This window comes from Engystomops pustulosus, chromosome 2 (assembly GCF_040894005.1).
Source record: "Engystomops pustulosus chromosome 2, aEngPut4.maternal, whole genome shotgun sequence".
Classification (NCBI taxonomy): Eukaryota; Metazoa; Chordata; class Amphibia; order Anura; family Leptodactylidae; genus Engystomops; species Engystomops pustulosus.
Genome location: NC_092412.1, coordinates 116,402,923 through 116,426,649, shown reverse-complemented (window position 1 = coordinate 116,426,649; position 23,727 = coordinate 116,402,923). Strand labels below are relative to the sequence as shown.

General features: G+C 40.6%; 1 protein-coding gene across 4 annotated transcripts in view; it reads left to right on the top strand.

Annotated features, from left to right (window-relative positions):
• Positions 1–23,727, top strand: part of NF1 (neurofibromin 1) — a 138,824-nt gene that overhangs the window by 67,169 nt on the left and 47,928 nt on the right. For all 4 annotated transcript variants that reach the window (XM_072136113.1, XM_072136112.1, XM_072136111.1 and 1 more), the window contains exons 29-35: positions 648–783; positions 12,993–13,055; positions 18,306–18,464; positions 21,012–21,109; positions 22,531–22,677; positions 22,858–23,004; positions 23,096–23,206. In XM_072136113.1, coding sequence (XP_071992214.1) covers positions 648–783; positions 12,993–13,055; positions 18,306–18,464; positions 21,012–21,109; positions 22,531–22,677; positions 22,858–23,004; positions 23,096–23,206 — 861 coding nt within the window. The remainder of the gene's footprint in view (positions 1–647; positions 784–12,992; positions 13,056–18,305; positions 18,465–21,011; positions 21,110–22,530; positions 22,678–22,857; positions 23,005–23,095; positions 23,207–23,727) is intronic.

Sequence of the window (23,727 nt, the reverse complement as noted above, 5' to 3'; positions counted from 1 at the left end):
AATTTAATCTCTATGGTTTGGTAAAATTTATGGAAACTGAAGTCAAAAGGTAAAGATTTTTATCGAAGTGTTTGGACAAACAATCTAATCTTTTCAAGTGACCTCTAAACAATTCTTATATTCCTTTTGTATACTAGTGCAGGGCCTGTTTTAAAAAATACAGGCGGTCCCCGACTTACAGACGACCCCTAGTTAAAAACGGACCTCTGGTAATTGGTGACTTACTGTACTTCAGCTCTAGGTTACAATGAACAGCTATAACAGTTATTTAAGGTGTCTGCAATTAAGCTATATTGCTAATCCTGGTTCTTATGACAACCCAACATTTTTAAAATCCAATTGTCACTTAGAACAAAAAAAAAAAATGTCTGTAGTTACAATGATAAAATATATGGTTGCAACTTGCATACAAATTCAACTTAAGAACAGACCTATAGAACCTATCTATAATCCGGGGACTGCCTGTAGTGTAAAAATGGCATAGATTTTAGATTTCTACATTGATCTACGAAATAGTATGGCAGAATTTATGGTAAACTGTAGAGTAGGATGTTATTACTTAACCACTCAAGCTTAATTTTCATTGTGAAGTCCATTAAATGTATCTCTTCTCTGCTTCTATTTTGAAACTTGATATGACTTTCAAGATTGGATGGAGTTGAAATCCTTGAAGAAAATCAGCGCTGTTTACTGGAGATGACAGAGAAGTTCTTTCATGCCATTATAAACTCTACTCATGAATTTCCTCCTCAGTTACGGAGTGTGTGCCATTGTTTGTACCAGGTATGCCAAACAGTATTTACACAGTCATGGATTACAGGACAAGTGCTATGTCCTAATATTTGCCAGTGGTCTTCCTTCTTGTGCGAAATATCTCTGTCAGATATTTATACATCCTGCATAATGATTGTCCCAGAAATGGAAGCTTATGGGACTTCATTTTCCCCTAAAATATGTTTTGGGGTCCGGTAGTCTGTCTTTTTCACATACAACACTTCCATTATATTTGTTTTTAGGGGAGTAATATTTGAACACTGGATCACTGGTCCCCCTGAGCTGCTATGTATCATATGTGACTTCCAGAATTGACAGCTCTGTAAGCGGAAGTCCCACCTGTGGTCTTCTGTTCTGCTTGGTGTTGGTGATCCCAGCTGTTGGGCATCACACAGCCCACTAAGGCTGCATTCACACGAACATATGCCCACCGGGGCCGTAGCCGGGCAGGCGTAGGTTCGCCGCAATGGAGAGGAGTGGTGACCCCTCTCCATAGCTGTGCACAGCATTTGTTGCACCGTATCGCTCCATACGCCCATTGCTGGCCTATGGAGGACGCATAGAAGGCTGCAGGCTTGCGGCCGTATATATATGTCTTTTTACGGCCGTGCGAATGCAGACTTGGTTCTATGCTGCGTGCACAAGTGCTTCTCAGTATATTAGAATATCATCAAAAATTTATTAAAAAGCACTCCTACATGTTTTGTTGCATATTCTTGGAGATGTAACATATATTCTTTGGGCATTCTACATGTATGTTGAATTACCCTGCATGCTTTGTAGATTACATACCCTATAAAATGTACTTTTAGGCATGACATTTTTTAAGTTAAAAAATGGTGCATTGTATTTATGGAAGAAAATAGTTTTTTTTCCCTCTTGCTTGGTTGTGTGAAGCATGGCGCTTCATAGTGATGATGGCCTCTTTATAATTTCCTTTCCTATGGAAGAAAATAGTTTTTTTTCCCTCTTGCTTGGTTGTGTGAAGCATGGCGCTTCATAGTGATGATGGCCTCTTTATAATTTCCTTTCCTGTAGCTACACCCTGCGCACACCCATGCTCACTTTTAATGGCAAACATTTTACTGTTTTTGGCGTTCTGCATTCTTAAGCATATTTTTCCGTTTCCGCATGTCATTGATTTCCCTACCCGTTATCTGCATACTGTTGCAAGTGAACTTACCTTTTATAAGTGCATTTAACGTTAAAGCATTGTATATAATAGCAACGCCATTGTTGTGTAAGCATAATTGGTGCCAAAATATGCACTCCATTCTGTGTACCACATTTATTATGTATTTCACTCTGTCTGACTAGGGGGTGTGTATTGGAATCACAAGGATTGTCATTGTCAAAAATGGAGTGTGTCTGCAACAATCTGCACCAACATTGCACCAGAAGTATGGTGTCAAATAAGCAAATTAATAGGTGATATAAACTTGGGCTTGACAAACCTACGATGCTCCAGATTTATTCACCTAGTGGCTTCTGTGGTAAAATTAACAAATCATTTGATTGCCTGTTTGAGGTTTGCACAGAGTCTGCTTCAATCAGCTGATCCGCTTCAGTTCATTATCAATGTACATAGCTTCAAACTTTAATATTTGTCTTGTAAAATTATAATATTTATACAACCATAAGGAAGCCATTAGAAAACCCAGTGGTCGGGAACCTATGGCTCGCGAGCCAGATGTGGCTCTTTTGATAGCCGCATCTGGCTCGCAGACTAGCCCTAAGATCCACCGGGAGAAGTCCCTGTGGGCCGACTGGTGGGGCTGGTGGAAAAATAAAAAACTATGTACTCAGGGGAGCGTCAGAAAGGTGAGTACATGTTTGTTTGTTTTTTTTTTGTTTTTTTGTGTACTGTATATAGGGGGGGCTGGCTGGCTACATACTGGGGAGGGGAGGGCTGGCTACATACTGGGGAGGGGCTGGCTGGCTGGCTACATACTGGGGAGGGGCTGGCTGGCTGGCTACATACTGGGGAGGGGCTGGCTGGCTGGCTACATACTGGGGAGGGGCTGGCTGGCTGGCTACATACTGGGGAGGGGCTGGCTGGCTACATACTGGGAAGGGGCTGGCTACATACATACTAGGGAGGGGGGCTGGCTATATACTGGGGGTGTCTGGCTATGTATAGGGGGCTGGCTATATATGGGGGGGCAGACTGGCTATGTATAGGGGGCTGGCTATGTATAGGGAGCTGGCTATGTATAGGGGGCTGGCTATGTACAGGGGGCTGGCTATGTACAGGGGGCTGGCTATGTACAGGGGGCTGGCTATGTATAGGGGGCTGGCTATGTATAGGGGGCTGGCTATGTATAGGGGGCTGGCTATGTATAGGGGGCTGGCTATGTATAGGGGGGGCGAGCTGGCTTTATACTGGGGCGGCATGCTGGCTTTATACTGGGGCGGCATGCTGGCTTTATACTGGGGCGGCATGCTGGCTTTATACTGGGGCGGCATGCTGGCTTTATACTGGGGCGGCATGCTGGCTTTATACTGGGGCGGCATGCTGGCTTTATACTGGGGCGGCATGCTGGCTTTATACTGGGGCGGCATGCTGGCTTTATACTGGGGCGGCATGCTGGCTTTATACTGGGGCGGCATGCTGGCTTTATACTGGGGCGGCATGCTGGCTTTATACTGGGGCGGCATGCTGGCTTTATACTGGGGCGGCATGCTGGCTTTATACTGGGGCGGCATGTCTGGCACTATATAGGTGGCTGGCTATATCCAAGGAGAAGGGGCATGCCGGCTATATCCAAGGAGGAGGGGCATGCCGGCTATATCCAAGGAGGAGGGGCATGCCGGCTGTCTACTGTATAAACATATTGTACGGCTCTTGCAGAATTATATTTTGAAATATGTGGTGCTTATTGCTCTCACAGCCAAAAAGGTTCCTGACCCCTGAGATAACCTATAAGGTCTAAACGGCTTATTTCATGACTCTTGGTATCCAATTTGGTACAGGTATTGTGATTAAATTGTGACCAATTTCTTGGCTGATCCTATCCTCTTCAAAACATGCTCTTGTATTTGCATCTGGGCAGCAGAGGATGGGGGCTATTATAATAGTTCATGTAAGCACAGCTCCCAATATCGGGCTGGAACTGGCATCAGGTATACAGTTTAGGTGAGCATTCAGCTCCTATAAAGCCTCCTCTTCCTGTATTCTACTATTTGTACAATCTTTATTTAAAAGTTTCCCTTTTAAATAAAATCTATTTCAAAGTTGCCCAGGTTGCAAAGGAGTACATGGCCTTTAATTCACTACATTTATACACATACTTTTTTTTTCTTCAATAGTAAATGGGAATATTTTTTGCAAAGGCATTGCTTGGACAAATGAAATGGCATGAGAAGGAATTTACTAGGCATGAGAAGGAATTTGTAAGCATCTTGGCATTCTGGCTGCTGGACTGTAACTTGATTGTGCATATGTTGTGTAAATTGTAATGAAATGTACGTAGTTCTTGAACTATTTTGACAATTGACTGTGCTAACCACTTTATAAAGCTAACCACTTTATAAAGCTAACCACTTTATAAAGCTAACCACTTTATAAAGCTAACCACTTTATAAGACTCCATAAGCCTTATAGTTCAATATAAAGCCCCACATGTTGTCTCTCTCTCGCTCTCTGACTGTCTGTTTCTGTCTCTCTCTGACTGTCTCCAGCTCTCTCTGACTCTAGTTGCCAGTGGTAACCAATCAGAGCTCAAGTTTAATTTTCCCTCAGCTGTTTATAAAATTACAGCTGATCTCTGGTTTCCATGGGCAACTGGAACAGTTTTGACATCAGACATTTCTGATAAATCTGCCCTTTACCTCGCACATAAGCGTCTTATACTCATTGCCTATAGTAACTAATCAATAATAATAATTCCTTTATTTATATAGCCCACACAAATTACACAGCGATGCACAGCGCTTGCCAAATCAGTCCCTGTCCCCAATGGGGCTCACAATCTATTCAACCTACCAGTAAGTTTTTGGAGTGTGGGAGGAAACCCACACAAACACTGAGATAACATATAAACTCTTTGAAGATGTTGACCCTGGGACTCAGGTCCCCAGAGCTGCAAGGCTGTAATGCTAACCACTAAGCCACCATGCAATCTCAGAGCTTATATTAAAGGGCACCTACCACCACAAATCTACCTATAAAGGTAGATTGGGTGGTAGGTGGATCATTGGGACGTGAGGATAGCCCTTTTAAGGGCTAATCCTCACGTCCCTGCACTTTTTTGAGAACTTTAATTTGATATTTATTCAAATGTACTTATGTGGCTACCGGGGCGTGGAGTAGCCGCTTATGAGATTACACGAGGCGGCTACTCCACGCCCCGGTAGCCACTTTACTCCTCCTACTCACCCATCTTCGGCGCGCAGCTCCGCGTAGCTGCGCGCCCTCGTCCGGCGAGCCTGCCGTCTGCGCATGCGCAGAAGAGCAGGCCCGCGCCTGCGCGGTCACAACTCCGAAACAGGCGCGGGCCTGCTCTTCTGCGCATGCGCAGACGGCAGGCTCGCCGGACGAGGGCGCGCAGCTACGCGGAGCTGCGCGCCGAAGATGGGTGAGTAGGAGGAGTAAAGTGGCTACCGGGGCGTGGAGTAGCCGCCTCGTGTAATCTCATAAGCGGCTACTCCACGCCCCGGTAGCCACATAAGTACATTTGAATAAATATCAAATTAAAGTTCTCAAAAAAGTGCAGGGACGTGAGGATTAGCCCTTAAAAGGGCTATCCTCACGTCCCAATGATCCACCTACCACCCAATCTACCTTTATAGGTAGATTTGTGGTGGTAGGTTCCCTTTAATGACCCGTGACAGAAGAGCAACCAATCACTGCTCAGATTCTAACTGCCACAGCAGCAGGCAATGGCCCCTGTATATGGTGGTTAATAGGTATACTTTGGAAAGCACAGGGTGAAAATTTTTAGCTCAAAACAGAGTCTATGATGTTCCCTGAGTCACAGAGAATGGCTGTGTAAAATTTGGTGGTTGTAAACGAAACTGTGCAGATTCCTTTAGCTGACATACACACCCACTCACCTTTATATAATATATTTTATATATATATATATGTATATACATACAGTATTTGGCTCTGTACAGCGCTGCGGAATCTGCGGAATTCTCATATATTAGTGTGTGTAGTATATCTATACACACAGTGAAATGTCTGAACGCTATGTTTGTCCTGCTGTACCCTAGACATATAGGATGCCATATAAATAACAGCAGAAGTTTGCTGTCTATATGGGAGTCCGGTAAGAAAAATGAAGTCCAGTTCACAATAACAAAATTAATAATGGATTTCTTCTAAGAAAATGTAGAATTGTTCCATTTTAAATACACTGTGCTAAGGAAATGACTGCAGTATGCAAGAGAACGCACATAAGCGTCTGTGGTTATTCAGACAGGCACTTCTGGTATTGAGTTAACACAAACCGTCTAATTTTGCTGACTGCTGGAAAAAAAGCTGTCTGTAGAGACGACATGGGAATTTTAACAAGCCCTTTTGTGATGAATATTACATGAACAGTTTGTCCTTAAATATCATCCCTTCCTGTGTTACAATCTCAGTTGAGTAGTTGACTAGTATTGGGCTCATAAAGGAAACTCTATAGAGCTGCAAAAAGCAACATGGCTGTTATGATAATTAGGGTTAGAATTTATTTAGGTAACCAATGTAAAATTGGGTTAGTATGTGTAACCTAACAATATACAAAGAAGCAACCTAGGCTACACAATCAGTCTCTTGTAGCGTCCAAATAAAAAATAAGATAGAAGATCCTGCTATGTTGGTCTGTTTCCTCCCCCTCTTAATATTTTTTTTTTGACAGAACTGCAATATTAAAAGAAAATCATGGTATGATCGGAGATGCATTACTTTACACTACAAGCGACTTTTGGCTGTTGCGATGCTATAAGACAGTTAAAGGGGTTGGACACTTGACCTCATGTTTTGTGTAATGTGTGTGTGGGGCAGGATATTAGATAATTTACCAAAACATCTATTCTGCACGAATTAGATGTGAAGCCTCCTGTCTTTTACATCAAAACCCAGAATTTCCAATTCATAAAAGTTGGAGGGTTATGAAAAGTTATACTCTTTTCCAATATACTTCATGTATCAATTCCTGATAGTTTTCCAGAACTCTCATTCTGAGGCTGGATTCACACGACTGGTGCCCGCCGTACCATAGCAAGGCAGGCACACAGGAGTGCGCGGGGAGAGGAGTAGAAGGTGGTGAGCGCTGCTCGCCCCTCCCCCTCTCCATAGGGATGTATGGCGCACGGCGCCGTTTGCCATGATTAAGATAGGACATGTGCTATCTTTTCACCGGGTACAGAGCGGTACGGTGATGCACGTGTGGAAGCACTCATACAGGATTCTCATTAATAAACACCCCCTGACAAATGTGCAATTATAACCACATACCCGCAAAAGAGTTTGATAGGGTCATGACTGAAATGTGAATATTGGGCAAGTGTGTAATAAATGATTTGATGGTGCCTGGGCAAGTGTGCAATAGAACAAAGGACAGAAGCACACATGCATATTACCCACAAGAGAGTACCTCCTGAAATCTGTCACATAATTTACTCATGTCCTATACTAGTCTATACCAATGAATAAACACTATATGATAGAGATCCACAACCAATCCCTACATATACCTGCTTAGAAATCTCTGTTAATAAGTGTCATAAGTGAAGGACAACAGAGACTAAGGTTGTTGATCAAATTATATAATTTTTAAGTTATATCTAATAAGTGATTTTTTTAAAAAGTACTTTCTAATAATACCAACAGCAAATTCTCGAAGTTTTTGATATTTTTTGGTGTCATTCTATAGGAAAGTGCAACACTTTTATTGTTTTATTTGTTTCATTGTTTATTTCTAGCGGATAGAATCTGACCATAGTCTTATGGGTGTACGGCTCGTGATATAACACAGCTCTGCTTACTCTCTATTATACTAACAAGCTGCACCTCTGTGACCATGGTCAGATTTCTGTCCACTGGTATTAACCCCATAGCGCAATAAGACGTACCTGTACGTTTTATTGCGCATGGGGTAGTATGAAGAGGGTTCACGGGCTGAGCCCTCTTCATACACGCCGGGTGCTTGCTTCTCAATGAAGCAAGCACCCGTCGCTAACACCCGCGATCGGTGCTTGTACCGATCGCGGGTGTTAACCCTTTCATTGCTGCCGGCGACATCAACGAGCCGGCGGCGCATGGGTGCCGCCATCTTGGCCCAGATCGCCGCTCCCCGTGACGTCATCGGGGAGCGGCGATCCGTTGCCATGACAGCCTCGGATCACACAATGATCCGAGGCTATCATGTTTTAGGCCATCTATTACAATGTGCGATCTGCACATTGTAATAGATGGTGTGCAAAATCCCCATATACTGCCATACTGTAGTATGGCAGTATATGGTAGGATCAATCAGACAACCTAGGGTTAAAGTACCCTAGGGAGTCTGAAAAATAGTAAAAAATTTTAATAAAAAATAAAAAATTTTATTAAAAAAACCTAAAAATTCAAATCACCCCCCTTTCCGTAGAACTGATATAAATATAAATAAACAGTAAAAATCATAAACACATTAGGTATCGCCGCGTCCGAAAATGCCCGATCTATCAAAATATAAGAATGTTTTTTTACTGCGTTTAACCCCGTAACGGAAAATAGTGCCCAAAGTCGCAAATGGCATTTTTTGCCATTTTGAAAAATATAAAAAATTCAATAAAAAGTGATCAAAAGGTCGTACAATTCTAAAACTAAAAGCATTGAAAATGTCATCAAAAGTCGCAAAAAATGACACCACCCAATAGCTCCATACACCAAAGTATGAAAAAGTTATTAGCGCAAGAAGATGGCAAAATGAAGAATTTTTTTTTTGTACACGAGGTTTTAATTTTAGTAAATGTATGAAAACATTATAAAACCTATACAAATTTGGTATCCATGTGATCGTATTGACCCAATGAAGAAATTAGACATGTCATTTGGAGCGCACAGTGAAAGACGTAATATCCAAGCCCACAAGAAAACGGCGCAAATGCATTTTTTCACCATTTTCCCTGCATTCAGAATTTTTTTCCCGCTTCCCAGTATATGGCATAGACAATTAAATGCCATCACTATGAAGTGCAATTTGTTACGCAGAAAACAAGCCATCACACAGCTCTCTACATGGAAAATTAAAAAAGTTATAGATTTTTGAAGGTGGGGTGTGAAAAATAAAGATGCAAAAACGAAAAAGGGCATGGTCCTTAAGGGGTTAAACAAGCTTTCTATACAAGGACAGCAAGCAGAGATCTAGAAAACCGTCGGGAATTGATACAGAAAGTATTCTGAAAAATTCTATGAAACAAATGTCAATGTTTATTTACAACACTAAAAATACTATATATATTTGCCAAGAATAATAAATATTCCAGCCATTCTGCTTAATCGCCTCCTTTCCATTGACTGGCTCGTTATGCAGCCTCATAAGAAAAACAATATACATACATAAATACGGACTTGCTGAGCATGGGTTTGGGTAGATGCTCTCTGGGAGCGACAAGGGATCCCACTAGGACCCCATCGGACCCCTCATTCTTGTGATCTGTGGGGGTCTCATGACTGAGACCCCCACCGATCAGCAATTTGGTTTGTTGAACAACCCCTTTAATGGATCAGTACCCCAGTGCCATTATTTTAACTTCTTAATAATTGCGTAAATACTTTTTACGGTGTTCATTAAGGGCTCTTCTTCTAACGTGGCACTATAGAAAGGTGTCCCATCAGAAGAAGTTTAATGGACATTGGGTCCTGCCCCTGGCACTAACACCCGGGATTGGAACAGCTCAGGTCCAGGGTGTTTAACCTTTTAGAAACTGTGTTCGAACATGGACCACGCTATCTAAGCAGGTGCATAGGGAGTGAGCTCACTCTATCACCCATTAGCATCTTGCAGCAAAGATAGTGGAGTGATGATGATGAACGGGGGTACAGTGAAGCACCCCAGGGCAGCCTGGCCCAATAGATGCCTGCCATAACATGTAATGCACTTAGTGCAATGCATTATATTAGAAATCTAATGCTATCAAGTGAGTGTCTACTTGTGGGACATTGTAATCCAAAAAATGTAAAAGAAAAAAAAAATTTGTATACACACAAAAATAAACCATGCCAAAATTTTTAATCAGCCATTGTGATCAAAAAACTTTATGAAACTTGAGTGTCTACATATAAAATCTACAGGTCTCTGCAAACAATAAGCCCTCACAAAGCAAAATTGACAAATGTCAAAAGTTATGCTGCTTGGAAGGTGGCAACGCAAAATTGAGTTATTGTTGAGTTATTGTTGAGTATGTTTCATCACAAGTAGCTGGGACAGGAATTGAGACACCAGCTTAATAACAGAAGAGGCATGGGAGGACAATTTTACTGTGAAGGTGGTCGACCCCTTTAACTTTTTTTTTTTTTGCTCATTTGGACTGTGTGCATGTAGCCTAAAATTCAATCTGAACAAGTGTGGCTTCTGTGTAGAGCACTGGAGGAAACTGGTACAGCTAGAAGCTCTGAATATGGAAGAATTTCTAAGAATTTGGGGTTTTTTTTCAGATCTTAAAGGGAACCTGTCCTCAGGAACTGGCCTATTAAACCATAACTAGTATATTGTCAAATAGCGTAACACCTTCACATTTTTGTTTCTTTCATGGTGCAGTGTGGTGGCATCATCTAGAAAATCAACTTTACAGTGAGATGTAAATCAGTTGTATAAAGTCAAGGAGGCTCAATATGTAAAACATGTGCTTACTGAACGTTGTGTTTCCAATGTTAACTGTATAACATTTCTTCTACCCAATAAATATCTTTTAAAAAAAAAAAAAAAAGAAAAAAAAATAGTCGAGGCGGAGAGTTTAACACTAAAGTCAAGTTGGGGAGCTCTGAATGCTCCTCCTCTGTTCTGGCATTGTTCATTAGACTTCAGGAGATGTGGTTAGTGATGTCTCTGGATGTAGGACCATCAATACAGTGAAGGGGGCTCTCTGAGGAAAAGAGAGCTTGATTCCACTGTTAGGCTTTATTCACACGACTATTATACGTCCCCCTATATGTGTGCCGGCAATTGGCACACAGAGCAGTACGGTACCACACGTGCTGCACTGTACCACTCCGGACATGACCTAACTTTCCCTGTGTTATTGAGCGGTGCCCCTTGTATCTCTATTGAGAGGGTAGGGATTAACCCTCCTCCTCTCCATGGCGCCGGACTTATGTCTGCCCTGCTACAGCACGGCGGACATACATTTGTGTAAATGCATCCTTAAAATCTCCTCCTCCTTGACTTTATACAACTATAAATCTCATATATATATATATATATATATATATATATATATATATATATATATATATATTTCTTTATATCTCTCTTCTATATAGCAAATATGAAACAGGCTTATGATGAATATTTAAAGCGGTTTTGTGTCTGAATGGCGTCTTATTCTCACTGAAGTTTTAGTTGTGGTGTTTAGCCGGTTATAAAGCATCACATACATATTGGAATGCAGAGAAAGAAAGAGACAAGTGAGCTCCGGTCAGACTGCACTTTATTTCTGAACAATACATGTTGGATGATTGGTGGATTCATCCAGGACCGTATGTATAGCTCAGACTATCGGGAAAGTGCAACACTTTTATTGTTTTATTTGATTTTCTGGATGATGCCACCACACTGGATCATGAAAGAAACACAAACTGCTTGGCAACATACTGGTAGTAATTTTTTTAGGTCTATTTCTGATGACCGGTTCCCTTTAACCTGCAGCAGCAGTCACACTAACCTGTTGTAGATTTTAAGCTTAAATGATAACCAACCCTTTAAGTCGGTAGCACAAGTGAATAATTTTTTCACACCAGATTTTGTCCTGTCCATCTACTTTTTTTACCAACTTATCTTCTTTTCATACTGAGATTTATGTGAATTCCATCTTTCTAGCAACAAGACATAAATTCAGACTCCCTATTACAGTGATGGCGAACCTTTTGGAGACAGAGTGCCCAAGCTACAACCAAAACCCACTTATATGTTGTAAAGTGCCAACATGACAATTTAAGTAGTAACTTATTAATCCCTGCTGTATCACAGGTTTTAATCGTATTGGCGTTCTCATTTCATCAATACAATAGAAAGATGACAGAGAAATTTGGATTGTAGCTTCCCTCCAGGATCCCTTGAAGAGGAAGAATCAGGGGACCCAGAGCAGAAGTTTCAACAATAATCCATCTCTATCCACACCTTCTTGCTCCTTCTGTAGTCCTGGCAGCCAAGGGAGTCGCTTTAAAATAGCGCTGAGCATGGCACGTCCTGGGTTGTCTTGGACTGCAGGAGGAAGCCTTTAGTCCTAACTGGCAAACTCTGTGTTGGGGTGAAGGCCTGGGTTCCCACAGAAAGGGCTCTGAGTGCCACCTCTGGCACCCGTGCCATAGGTTCGCCATTACTGCCCTATTACATAGCAACTGTACCTGAAAGCTCCATGCAGAAACCCTTAACACAGACAGAAGATACAAAAAACCCTCAGAAGCTGTGTTACTATTGTGTACATACTGATTACTGATTTCAGTAAATATTTTAATGGTTACATTTACTTAAACTGTTTTACAGAACATTGTACATAACAAAGTGGCAATATTCCAAATCAGGTGTTAGAGAAAGATGAATGTGTATTGAAGGATGAAAATACGTTGTTGTTTTTTTTTTTTTTTAGCGCACCAAATTTATACAACTGCATGATTTTAGAAGAAATGTTGTATCTACAGTATCAAAGTAAAGTTTGCAGATTTGTTTATCCAACATACATTATTCTTTATTTTGTCGTCTGTATCATTTCGTATTTGATTCCTTAAAAACCGTTGATGTCAAATTTAAAGCCTATATACATTGTTCTTTTGCTACAGCGTTATCGAGTACCATTTACCTTTTAGCTGGTTTGTTGTTTTTAGGATACCAGAAATAGTAGACCTGATTTTGGGAGCATGTTCATGACCTGTATTCCATTATTGTGTGTTGCATTCTTCTCTGTGAAGTTGTTTGTGCAAGTCCACATTGTGTTTTTTTTTTTTACCCATTAATTCAGTTTTTATTTTATTTGCTCTGTGTAGTTGGTGCTGTGACTTGTTTGTGCTCATCTCTGTCCTGTAGGCTACTTGCCACTCCCTACTGAATAAAGCTACCGTTAAAGAAAAAAAGGAAAACAAAAAATCAGTAAGTCTGGAGAACTTTCTATCAGCCATTTTCTCCCCAAATACACAAAATTGACCATTTGGAACAAAAAATTAAAATTAAAACTGAAACAAACTTATATGTTCTATAATTTTCCGCTATTAAAACATCTTCACTCCAGCCTCCAGTTCTTCACTTTCAAAATCATTCTACTAATTCTGGCAGAGAATAGCTTTCATTTCAATTAACACACTGAAACTCTATAGCGTTTTGCGCTTTCTTTTGTGTGAGCATTTGATTCAAGGTTTTTTTTCTAAAATTCTGACTTGACTTCTTGAGGATCATTTATATTATAAAACGGGGTTGGTTTGTACGGTCTCGAGACTTGAGGGATTGCAGGACTTGCTTCATTTAGATGCTTGTGACTCAGAGCTTTACTTTCTCAAAAAACCAACCTTTTTCTTTATAAAACAAATTTGTAAAGTGTTTTGAGACTTTTGCACTTGTCTTTGACCCTTTGAAGTTTTTTCTAGCATCCTTACCAAGGTAAGTTGTTTGTATATTTAGACTTTGAAAAATATCCGTTTAGCAATTTCTCAAAGTGGGCAGTGTGTTGTAAAGTGGAGGCCGGCATCAATGCTAGATATGCAAGGAAATCTAAAGGTACTTAAAAATTCTTAGGCTCCTTTAGGGAGATCCTTTAGGGATAAAGAAAGATTTGCTGACACTAAGAGTACAAATTTCTTTTGCTACCAGTACATGGATGCCACTTTTGTCACAAAGTGTCATTGACCCCTGCATGTGTCAACATATGTGGGATTTTATTTCATTAGGATGTTGCAGAAACTGTTTTTTTTTTAATACTTATTGACTGATGAAATGGTTTCTCAGCATCCTAACAGGTGTTGGGTTCTCCATAGCGGCTCTCTATATCTGTTAAGGAACCAAAAGCATAGATTTTGGCGCTCTTTGTGATGTGCATTAGTAATTACAAACTTTAGAGAAATTCACATCTTATTTTATAAGATGTTTTGCACTTTTCTGAGGCTTTTGTTCTTTGTGCAAAACTGATGACGTAAATGCTCCTTTCTCCATATCCCTCCCCCCCCTTTTTTTTTTTTAGGCCAACCCTTTCCATCTTATAAAACCAATTCATACTAATATTTTTATCATCACTAGGACCACTACCTTATACAACAACATATAAGCTTCCAATATAACAGTTATTTAGCTTTGTGTTGCGGCATCATCTTGGTAATAAACTTTTAATCCCTCTTGTCAAGGGAGAGTGACTTGTGGAGGGGGGGACTTGACTTCAAGGTGAGCTCTCCGCCACCATGACATTGAGTTGAGAATATCCAATGGGAATAAAGTATATTATTATTCTATTTTTTTTTCTTAGATGAAGTAGCAACTCCGAGACCAAATAGTCTCATATGCGGAAAGCTTATATGTTGTGGTTGTAGGTTTTATATATTTTTATTTATCTTGACAGGTTCACTTTAAGCATAGATACTATAATACCAAGTATTTATTGTATATCTTTGAACCCTGATATATTTCATTAGCAGCAAGAATTTCTCTATAGCAATACATTGACGTTTTTGTGAGTGGCTGTGAAGCAGATGCGTGTACAAAGAACATCAAGGTGAGAGACCTTAAGAGCATTTGCAGGACCTGCAGCCCTGTATTGAGGTTTTTTTTAGTGATGCTCCTATCAACAAGATAGACCCAGGTATTACCTTAACACCTGTGATGCTAATTTAGTAATACCCTTTAAAGGAAACCGACCACCACGGATTTACCTATTGAGGTAGATCCGGTGGTAGGTTCCTCCAATGTATAGTAGTATAGCCCTTTTTAGGGCTATTATGATGACATATTCTTGGCATATGCTGGGCTGGTCAGGACAAGGCTGGAGCAGTACATAATTGGGGTAAGAGGAAAAGCACTGGGGCAAACCACTCAGTTCAGGGTTTAAACAAGGTATGTTTCTGCATCAGTGTAGCTACAGCATTCTCAAGGTATGTTTGCTTCATAATGCATTAAAGGAAACCTACCACAATGGATCTATTAAGGTAGATCGGGTGGTAGATGCCTCTATTGTACATAAGGATAGACCTCTTAAGGGCTAATCCTCACATCCCCTGTAACTTTTTCTAACCTTTATTGCCCTAATATGCAAATTTTTTTAAGGTGGCTGCTGGGGCTTGGGGTAGCTGGAGCTGAGGCTACACAGCGCAGCTACTCCACGCCCCAGTAGCCTATTTGATCCTCCTACCGGCATATCTTCAGAGCGCAGCTACGAGGAGCTGCGAGCCCTCGCCCGAAAATCCGGAGTTATGCGCATGCACAGTAGCTTCGGAGCAGTGACTGTGCAGCCATGTAGCCTCAGCTCTGGCTACTCCACGCCCCAGCAGCCTCTCTAGAAAATTAGCGTATTAGGGAATTGTGGGGACGTGAGGAATGGCCCTTAAAAGGGCTATGCCACATAGAATGGAGGCACGTGCCACCTGATCTACCTTTAATAGGTAGATCTGTGGTGGTAGGTTTCCTTTAAAGCAAATGGTATATTTCCCAAAAAAAGTACAAAAAAAGTACAAAAAACTGGTAATGTGAAAGTCCCACATAATATTAATGCTTAAAGGGGATGTCCCAAAGTAGCAAGTTTGGCACAGAATAGGACCTAACTTGCTGATCAGTGGGGGTCTTGGTGATGAGACCCCCACAGATCATGAGAACAGGGGTAAGTTCATCTCTATGAAGCTTTACTCCGATTGCCAAGTAGAGATAAAGGTGGCAGCCATGGATATGGCCTGACTTGCTACAATGGAACAACCCTTATAAAGTAGGCAAAGCAACCATGCTCAACTTTAGTGTGTTCTCGCTCATTAATTTAATTTATTATAAAGTATTTACCGTATATATCATAAGCCGAGGTCCCCAATTTTACCACAAAATACTGGGAAAACTTATTGACACCAAGTATAAGCTTGGAGTGGGAACTTCATTGGTCAGAGCCTCACCCAGCAATGAAACGCCCAGGCACTGCTCACCCCGCCCTCTCCTTAGGGATGTATGGCGCACGGCGCCATATTCCGTGATAGGGTCCGCATGTGTGCCCCACCATACCTCTCCGCGCCCATTGCCGTCTATGGGGGACATATAGGGGCCGTATCTAGGTCGGCCTTACCTATGTCGGCCTTACAGCTGTTTGAATGTAGCCTGATAAGGAGCCAGTACAACTATGAGCAACTTAGTCTGCCTTTATTGTGTTTCTTTTTTAATTTATCTTGTAATAAAATGCATCTAATCTTTCCTCTGGCTAATTGTATTTATTTGAGTATTGAAAAATGTTAGCCAACCATATGTTAAAAATAAAATATGGTAACCACTTTCAAATTTTAAAGTAAACCGTGCAAAACGTTGAAAATAACAAAATATCTGCCTAAGCTGGGAGAAATTCAGCAAAAGTGTCGAACTACATGAACACATTTGTTTTTTGCCTGTGTGAAACAACGTCTAGCAGGCGGCCCAACGTTTGTTTGCCTTTTGCCCCATATTTTTCAATACGCTCATACCATATGTCTGTGGTTTCAAGCTGGTTCTAACGGCCTTTTTCTATTATCATAGACGCTTGGGACATAAATCCATTGTTTGCAGCCGTTATTGCACACGTTTCGCATGCTTGTAACCTTAGACCATATATTGGTAAGAGGGGAAAAGGGAGAAGAAAGTAAAAATGGTTGTAGAAGAACATAGTTCTGCATTAGTGGTAGGGGAGGGTGGCTTTTTTAAACCCTACAACTCTTCCTAAACCCCAGCTGATGCAGGGGGCGGGGGGGACGCTGTATGTAGATCAATTCAGTGTATTGAACAGTGCGTCTGTTTTAGCACTATTGGTCTACAGGAGATTTGTTTCCAAGTAAAGTTGCCATGTGTCTCCACTCTCAGGAGCAAGTCTGGTGAACTTCTTTGATGCTTCTGAAATGTTGTAGTGTAATAGTGAACAAACAGTAGAATGAGTTGATTTTCCAGAAAATTTGTATGAGTGGCTATCTCAAAAGGCACCGCCTCAGCACTGAGGGTGACATGGTGGGAAACATTGAGACCTAGGAAGGCACTTGGTCAGTAGGTTGTATCCTGGCTCCTGGGTGTTTCTGGAGGTCAATAAACCATGTAACATGATTGAGAGAATCCTAGTGCATTATGATATGTCTGGATATTGTTGAAAAGATATGGGGGAAGATTTATTAATCTCTCCACTACAGAATTATGTTGTAGTTTGCACTAAAAAAAACTGTCTGCACCACAGGGTTTTAAACAGTTTTCTGGCTCTCCTACGACAAGCTCAACAAAAGGGGCATGGCCTGTGAAAAGAGGGCGTGGCCTGCACAAAAAAAATGTCTGTGCGCCAGAAATGCTGCTAACCCAACATAATTGTGTCCTAATTTCCTGGTGTAAAATAAGCCAACTATTAGGAGTTGCAAAGTACGACTAGACAGACTTATACTAGGAAAGATTTATTATCCAGCATTACTCTTTTTTTTTTTCTTTATAAATCTGGTGCAGATTTAGACTGTCTAGTATAACTCTGCACTGTCTAACCTTAGGAAACATTTTATAAATCTGCCCCATTGTACTTAAAAATATGCAAATAATTCTTTATGTGGAATTCCTGGTCTTGCACATTCTGTAGCTGAACTCCAAAGATTTTTTTTCTGTAAACTGACAAGTATGAATGAAGAGAGCTGGATGCTGTTATCTACAGTCACCCAGGCAGAGGTGAAAAGAATTGATTTATTTGCCATTTTCGGGTGTAAGTCTTTTCAGAAAAAAAAGTTTGCTTTATATGTCCTGGGAGGCTATAAGCATGCAAGTGTGAATGTTATAAGTGGTTATTTCACCGGGTTAAAATAATCTGTCATTTTCTGGCATGGGGAGCAGAGGTCGTGACAAATGCTGCAAAATGCTGTGTGAATCCAACCTAAAGTTTGAACACGACTGCACTAACCTTTGTCATTTATTTATCTGCTAGCTGACTAATTTCACTGCACTTCATTAGTGGAAATCCCTAATGATCCTTGCTTATTAACTGCACTATGGCTCGTATACCGTACATCAATATACATGATTCACTTTGTCTTTATATTCTCTTACAGTTGTTTTTAGGACATTTATAATCTTTCTTTTCTTAAAAAGAACCCATGTCTTGCCCATGTCTTATATACAGTTTTTTTTCTCTCTTCATACTCTTTCAATATAACATTTTTGCAATATCTTGTTTTGCAGGTTGTCAGCCAGAGGTTTCCACAGAACAGCATTGGTGCAGTTGGAAGTGCCATGTTTCTTAGGTTCATTAATCCGGCCATTGTGTCTCCTTATGAAACAGGGATTTTGGACAAGAAACCACCACCAAGAGTTGAACGTGGTTTAAAGTTAATGTCTAAGGTATCAATTTGCCACCTTTTTGCCTGATCAGTTAAAGAATATTGATATAGGAATACGTAATAACTTTAAGGCTGAATTTACACAAACGTATACCTGTGTGACCCCTCTCTGTACACAACCTATGGACCATACAAACAGGGAAAGATACGTCCCCCGTACAGTCGTGTGAATAGGGCCTTACGCTTTGTAAAATCACTTGCTTCACATGTTGGTGATAACACAATCTCATTTTATTATTTTCAATAAGTTTAAATACAGAATCTCCAAAATGCTTCAATGTCAATTATTCAAGTTACTTAAACTTATAAAAGTTTTCCCCAGGACATCTTTTGTTAAAAGATCCACCAAGCACATTTTGATATTTGGCAATTGTTAAAGGTACACCATCATCAGATTTTTCCCCCTTTTTTCCCCATCATGCTTCATATCCTGTACGTCTTCACAGGGTCAGTCCTCATTATAAGATACTTCCTAAGTTCTAAGAGTCTTTGGATCCCTGGAAGCCTGGAACCTAGTTTTTATTTCCTCTAAAAGATATTCCACCATAGATATTCACTTTTAAAGTGACAGGTTAGAGTGTGATAAATATGTGTAATTGTATAACATTATTTGTATGTAAACCTCTGATTTGGTTTATTTTTTTTTTAAAAAATGTACATTTCCATGCTTTTAGGAAACTTACCACCACGGATCTATCTAGTAAGGTAGATCGGTGGTAGGTGCCTCTATTGTACGTGAGTATAGCCCTTTTTAAGGGCTAATCCTCACATCCCCTGTATCTTTTTCTAACTTTTATTGCCCTAATATCCTTATTTTCTTTCCATAATGCTGAGCTCTCCACTTATGCGTTATCATTAGGAGCCCAGCTAATCATTTACTGCTTTACAACACAGTTACACTTTAATAAAGAAAAAAAAAACATATTGGTGGGATATTTTATGACTGGGTGCATTGTGCAATAGTCAAGACATCCCCCATTGAGGCAAGATATACAAATAGGCTACAGTTATGTGTAGCTTAACAGTTAATCCCTACTGTAGAAGTGGTAAGTACCGTAAATTAAAAAAAATGTCACCACTGCACAAGAAAAACTAAATATAAAATAAAATATAAGAAAGGTTAAAGCCCAAAATAGTCCTAATTAATAAAAAATCATAAACAAAAAGGGCCTCATCAGTAAGGGGTTAATAGTGCGTATATTGCATTTTTTTCACTAGTCATTTTATCACTAGTGGGTTAATAAACACTTGTCAGAAAATGCTATGTAGTCTAAAATGGTGTTATAAAATCATTTAAACCAGCACAAGTACCGTATATACTCGTGTATAAGCCGAGTTTTTCAGCACAAAAAATGTGCTGAAAAACCTCACTTCGGATCCACCCGCGGCGGCTCCCGAAGTTCAGCACATTAAATAAATAAACTTAGTTCTCACCTTCCGGCGATACTCACCCCCGATCCACGGCGCCGGCTTCCGATCTTCGTTGGTGGCTCTCGATCCTCGGCTGCGGATGTCTTCTTTCTTCTTTTGTTGGCGGAGTCGCGTCCATGCGATCTCCCCGCTGGCGCTTACTATGATGCAGCGGTGTGACGTCATCAGCGGTGACACCGCCGCATCATAGTGAGCGCCGCCGGGGAGATCGCATGGACGCGCCTCCGCCGGCAAGAGAAGACAGAAGATGCTGCCGGGGATCGAGAGCCACCGCAGAGGATCGGGGGTGAGTATCGCCGGAAGGTGAGAATTACGTTTATTTTTTTAAATGTGCTCAACATACGAGGGGGCAGGCTGGCTGTATACATGAGGGGGCAGGCTGGCTGTATACATGAGGGGGCAGGCTGGCTGTATACATGAGGGGGCAGGCTGGCTGTATACATGAGGGGGCAGGCTGGCTGTATACATGAGGGGGCAGGCTGGCTGTATACATGAGGGGGCAGGCTGTATACTACACCCTCGGCTTATACTCGAGTCAATAGGTTTTCCCAGTTTTTGGTGGTAAAATTATGGGTCTCGGCTTATACTCGGGACGGCTTATACTCAAGTATATACGGTATGTTTTGGGGGCTGATGAAATTTTGATGAACCTCATTCCCATTATTGAGGCTTGTCCAGTGGTAAAGCATGGAGGCTACCACCCCAATTATACAGGCACAGCTGAACACCGGTTCACATGATAAATGGGGGCCTATGGATATTATAGGTGTAATGTCGTGTACCTGCTGTTTTTCCATCATGGTATTTGGCTTTACATGTGGCAAGCTCTAGTATATATGTTTGAGGTCAAGACTGTTAATTGTTGGTACTGAATAAGCGTTAATAGAAAACCTTTTTTTTTGTGTGTAGCACCACAATAAGACCTTTTAAAATGAATGAATGAATGGACTGCTCAATCTTCAATACACACTCATGTTTTCTGACTTGAGAAGTGTAGGAAAGGAAAAAGCAAAGATTATTGATGTTTCAAATTGTGGTTATTGAAGTTTTACATAATGCATCGGTATATTTGTGGATTACCATCACAATGTATTTCACCATGCATGTTTCATTGCAGATCCTGCAAAGTATTGCCAATCATGTCTTATTTACTAAAGAGGAGCACATGCGACCATTCAATGAATTTGTGAAGAGCAACTTTGATGCTGCACGAAGGTAAGATATTTTACTTAACTGTTGGAATTGTCTTCTTGCAATCTTAGGCCTAATGCAGACAACTGTATGCTCACCAGTGCCAGGACCCGGGTGAAGCACTGGGTGGAGAAGGGGGTTAGGCGGTGAGCTTCCCTCATTTAAGGAAGCAGAGTTGCCATGCTGCAAATTGTTCCAAAGATATTTTGCGCTGTGAATGCCCGGCTCATCATGGGCGATGAGATACTACAGAATTATGTTGTAATTTCAACTAAAAATCTGTCAGCGCCACATTTCTAAAGGGTTTAGACATTTTTCATGATCTTCTAGTTTGACAAAAGGATGTGGCCTATGAAAAAAGGTGTACACCATAAGAAAAAAAAATAATTGTGCTAAAAATAATGCTGACCTGACAGAAATTTGTCCTAGTTTTCTGCCATAAAATAAATAAACTTATAGTATAGTGCAATAGTGCATAGTATCCCCAGACAGTTTTATACTGCCACAGATTTATCGTCCAGTACCAAATTCATGATTTGTGGCACCCGTTTTTCATAAAACCTTGTGCTCTCAGCACTGCTCCAACAGAGGTTTTTTTTTGTTGCACCTTTAACATGGGGTATGTGACACACTTCTATCGAACTCTGCATGATAAATGTGTTGCACGGTCTGACTGCACCAGAATGCCCCCTTCAGTGCAGAAATTTGTGGCGCATAAAGAATAGTGTAGCCGCGCTACACAAATGAGTCGTGTGCGTCACCTATGTGGCGCTGACACTTAAATACACGAGCAAGCAGTTTGCACATGAAAGAATGTGCAAAGTCTGCCAGAAAATAGGTGTAAGGAACTTGGTAAATATGCCCCAATGTGAGATATGCCCCCTACTGTATTTTAAGATGTAGTGACAGTGTGTGCATCATTAGCATATGTTACAGTTACAATAACTAATTTGTGAATCCATCTGCCTTCCATATTATAGAACAGTCATGCTCTCGATAAAGAGTGATTCATAGCTTTAATTGAATGTTAGATCTTAAAGGGCATGTGTACTTGCTGGCCTTTCATGTAGTAAATATTGGGAATGTGAGCTCATGTTGACCTCTATGAGCAAAGGTTGATTACTAATCCTGATGGTGGTCCTTTCATGTGTTATGGATTGCAAGTTCCTCTTCCCTGTATGTGTCTAGTTATTTTTTTCCCATTTCCCCCTAAAGGTAAGATTATGTTCTGTTGCCTCCTCGTGATAACAGATCTTTGCAGGGGTTTCCTGCACCGTGATCCGTCAATCACCTTTGTGTGGTGTGAAACGGACGTTCTTAATGGAACAATCTTTTTTTATAAGGTTTTAGTTTGTTATATCGGAATCCTGTATAACAACTTACAATTGTATTTCCCCCAGCCATTAATGTGTTTCACTTCATCAGAATGCTAATTTCTTTAACAGGTTTTTCTTTGATATTGCAAATAATTGTCCTCCAAGTGACACGGTTAATCACAGCCTTTCCTTCATTACGGATGGGAATGTACTTGCCCTTCATCGATTGCTCTGGAACAATCAAGAGAAGATTGGACAGTACCTTTCTAGTAACCGGTACGCTGTCGGATATCATCTTTTGTATATTGCATGGATTGTTCTAGTATTTCCATATATCTTTAATATACTATTCTGATTTGTCTGTGTTGGCTTTGCCTTTTGGATGTTCTATAGGTATAACTATATCCTAGTTTGAACCAAATAAACTTTATCACTTTATATTTTTGCAATTTAAAGGGATCACAAAGCTGTTGGTAGACGACCATTTGACAAAATGGCTACTCTCCTTGCTTATCTCGGACCCCCCGAGCACAAACCAGTTGCTGACACTCATTGGTCAAGTCTGAATCTTACAAGTTCCAAGTTTGAAGAATTTATGACCAGGTAGCGGACATGTTTCTTGTTCATCGTTGAAATGAGTAATGTAAACTTGTTGTGTTTAAATGATATGTAAACCTATTCTGCTGTTCTGTAGGCATCAGGTACATGAGAAAGAAGAATTTAAGGCATTAAAAACTCTGAATATATTTTACCAAGCAGGGACATCAAAGGCTGGAAATCCAGTTTTCTACTACATTGCACGGCGGTAAGAAAAATTTTTATATGCAAACTCTAAGAAACCTATGCTTTCACAGTTTCTCCATATCACAGAGCATTGCAACAAAGGGATTTCCCTGCAGCCATAAAGATTTAGGTACTTGAGGTTTTTTTCTGTGTTATTGGGGACTTTGTAGAGTCACATTTTACTGCAGCAAACTGTGTAATAAAAAATTCCAACAACTTTGTATGGGGGTAATATATACAGACCGTCCCTGACTTAAAGGGATCCTGTCACCAGGGACCTCATTTTCACTAAAGACAGGTTGCAGAAACACATTACAGTTGGATTGCAAAGATGTCTTTCTGCCATTTCTGTGCATTTGTATTACCATATAATTTTATGTTTCAACTTGAATGGCTTCCTGACAGAATCCTGTGCTGAGTTTCAGGGTTTCTTTTGGTTTGGATGCGGTTATCTGTGCTGCTAACTCGATCCTGAGCTCTCAGCTCCCAAAGTTCTACTCCTGTACAACTCCTCCCTTCGCCACTGATGTCAGCTCACCAATG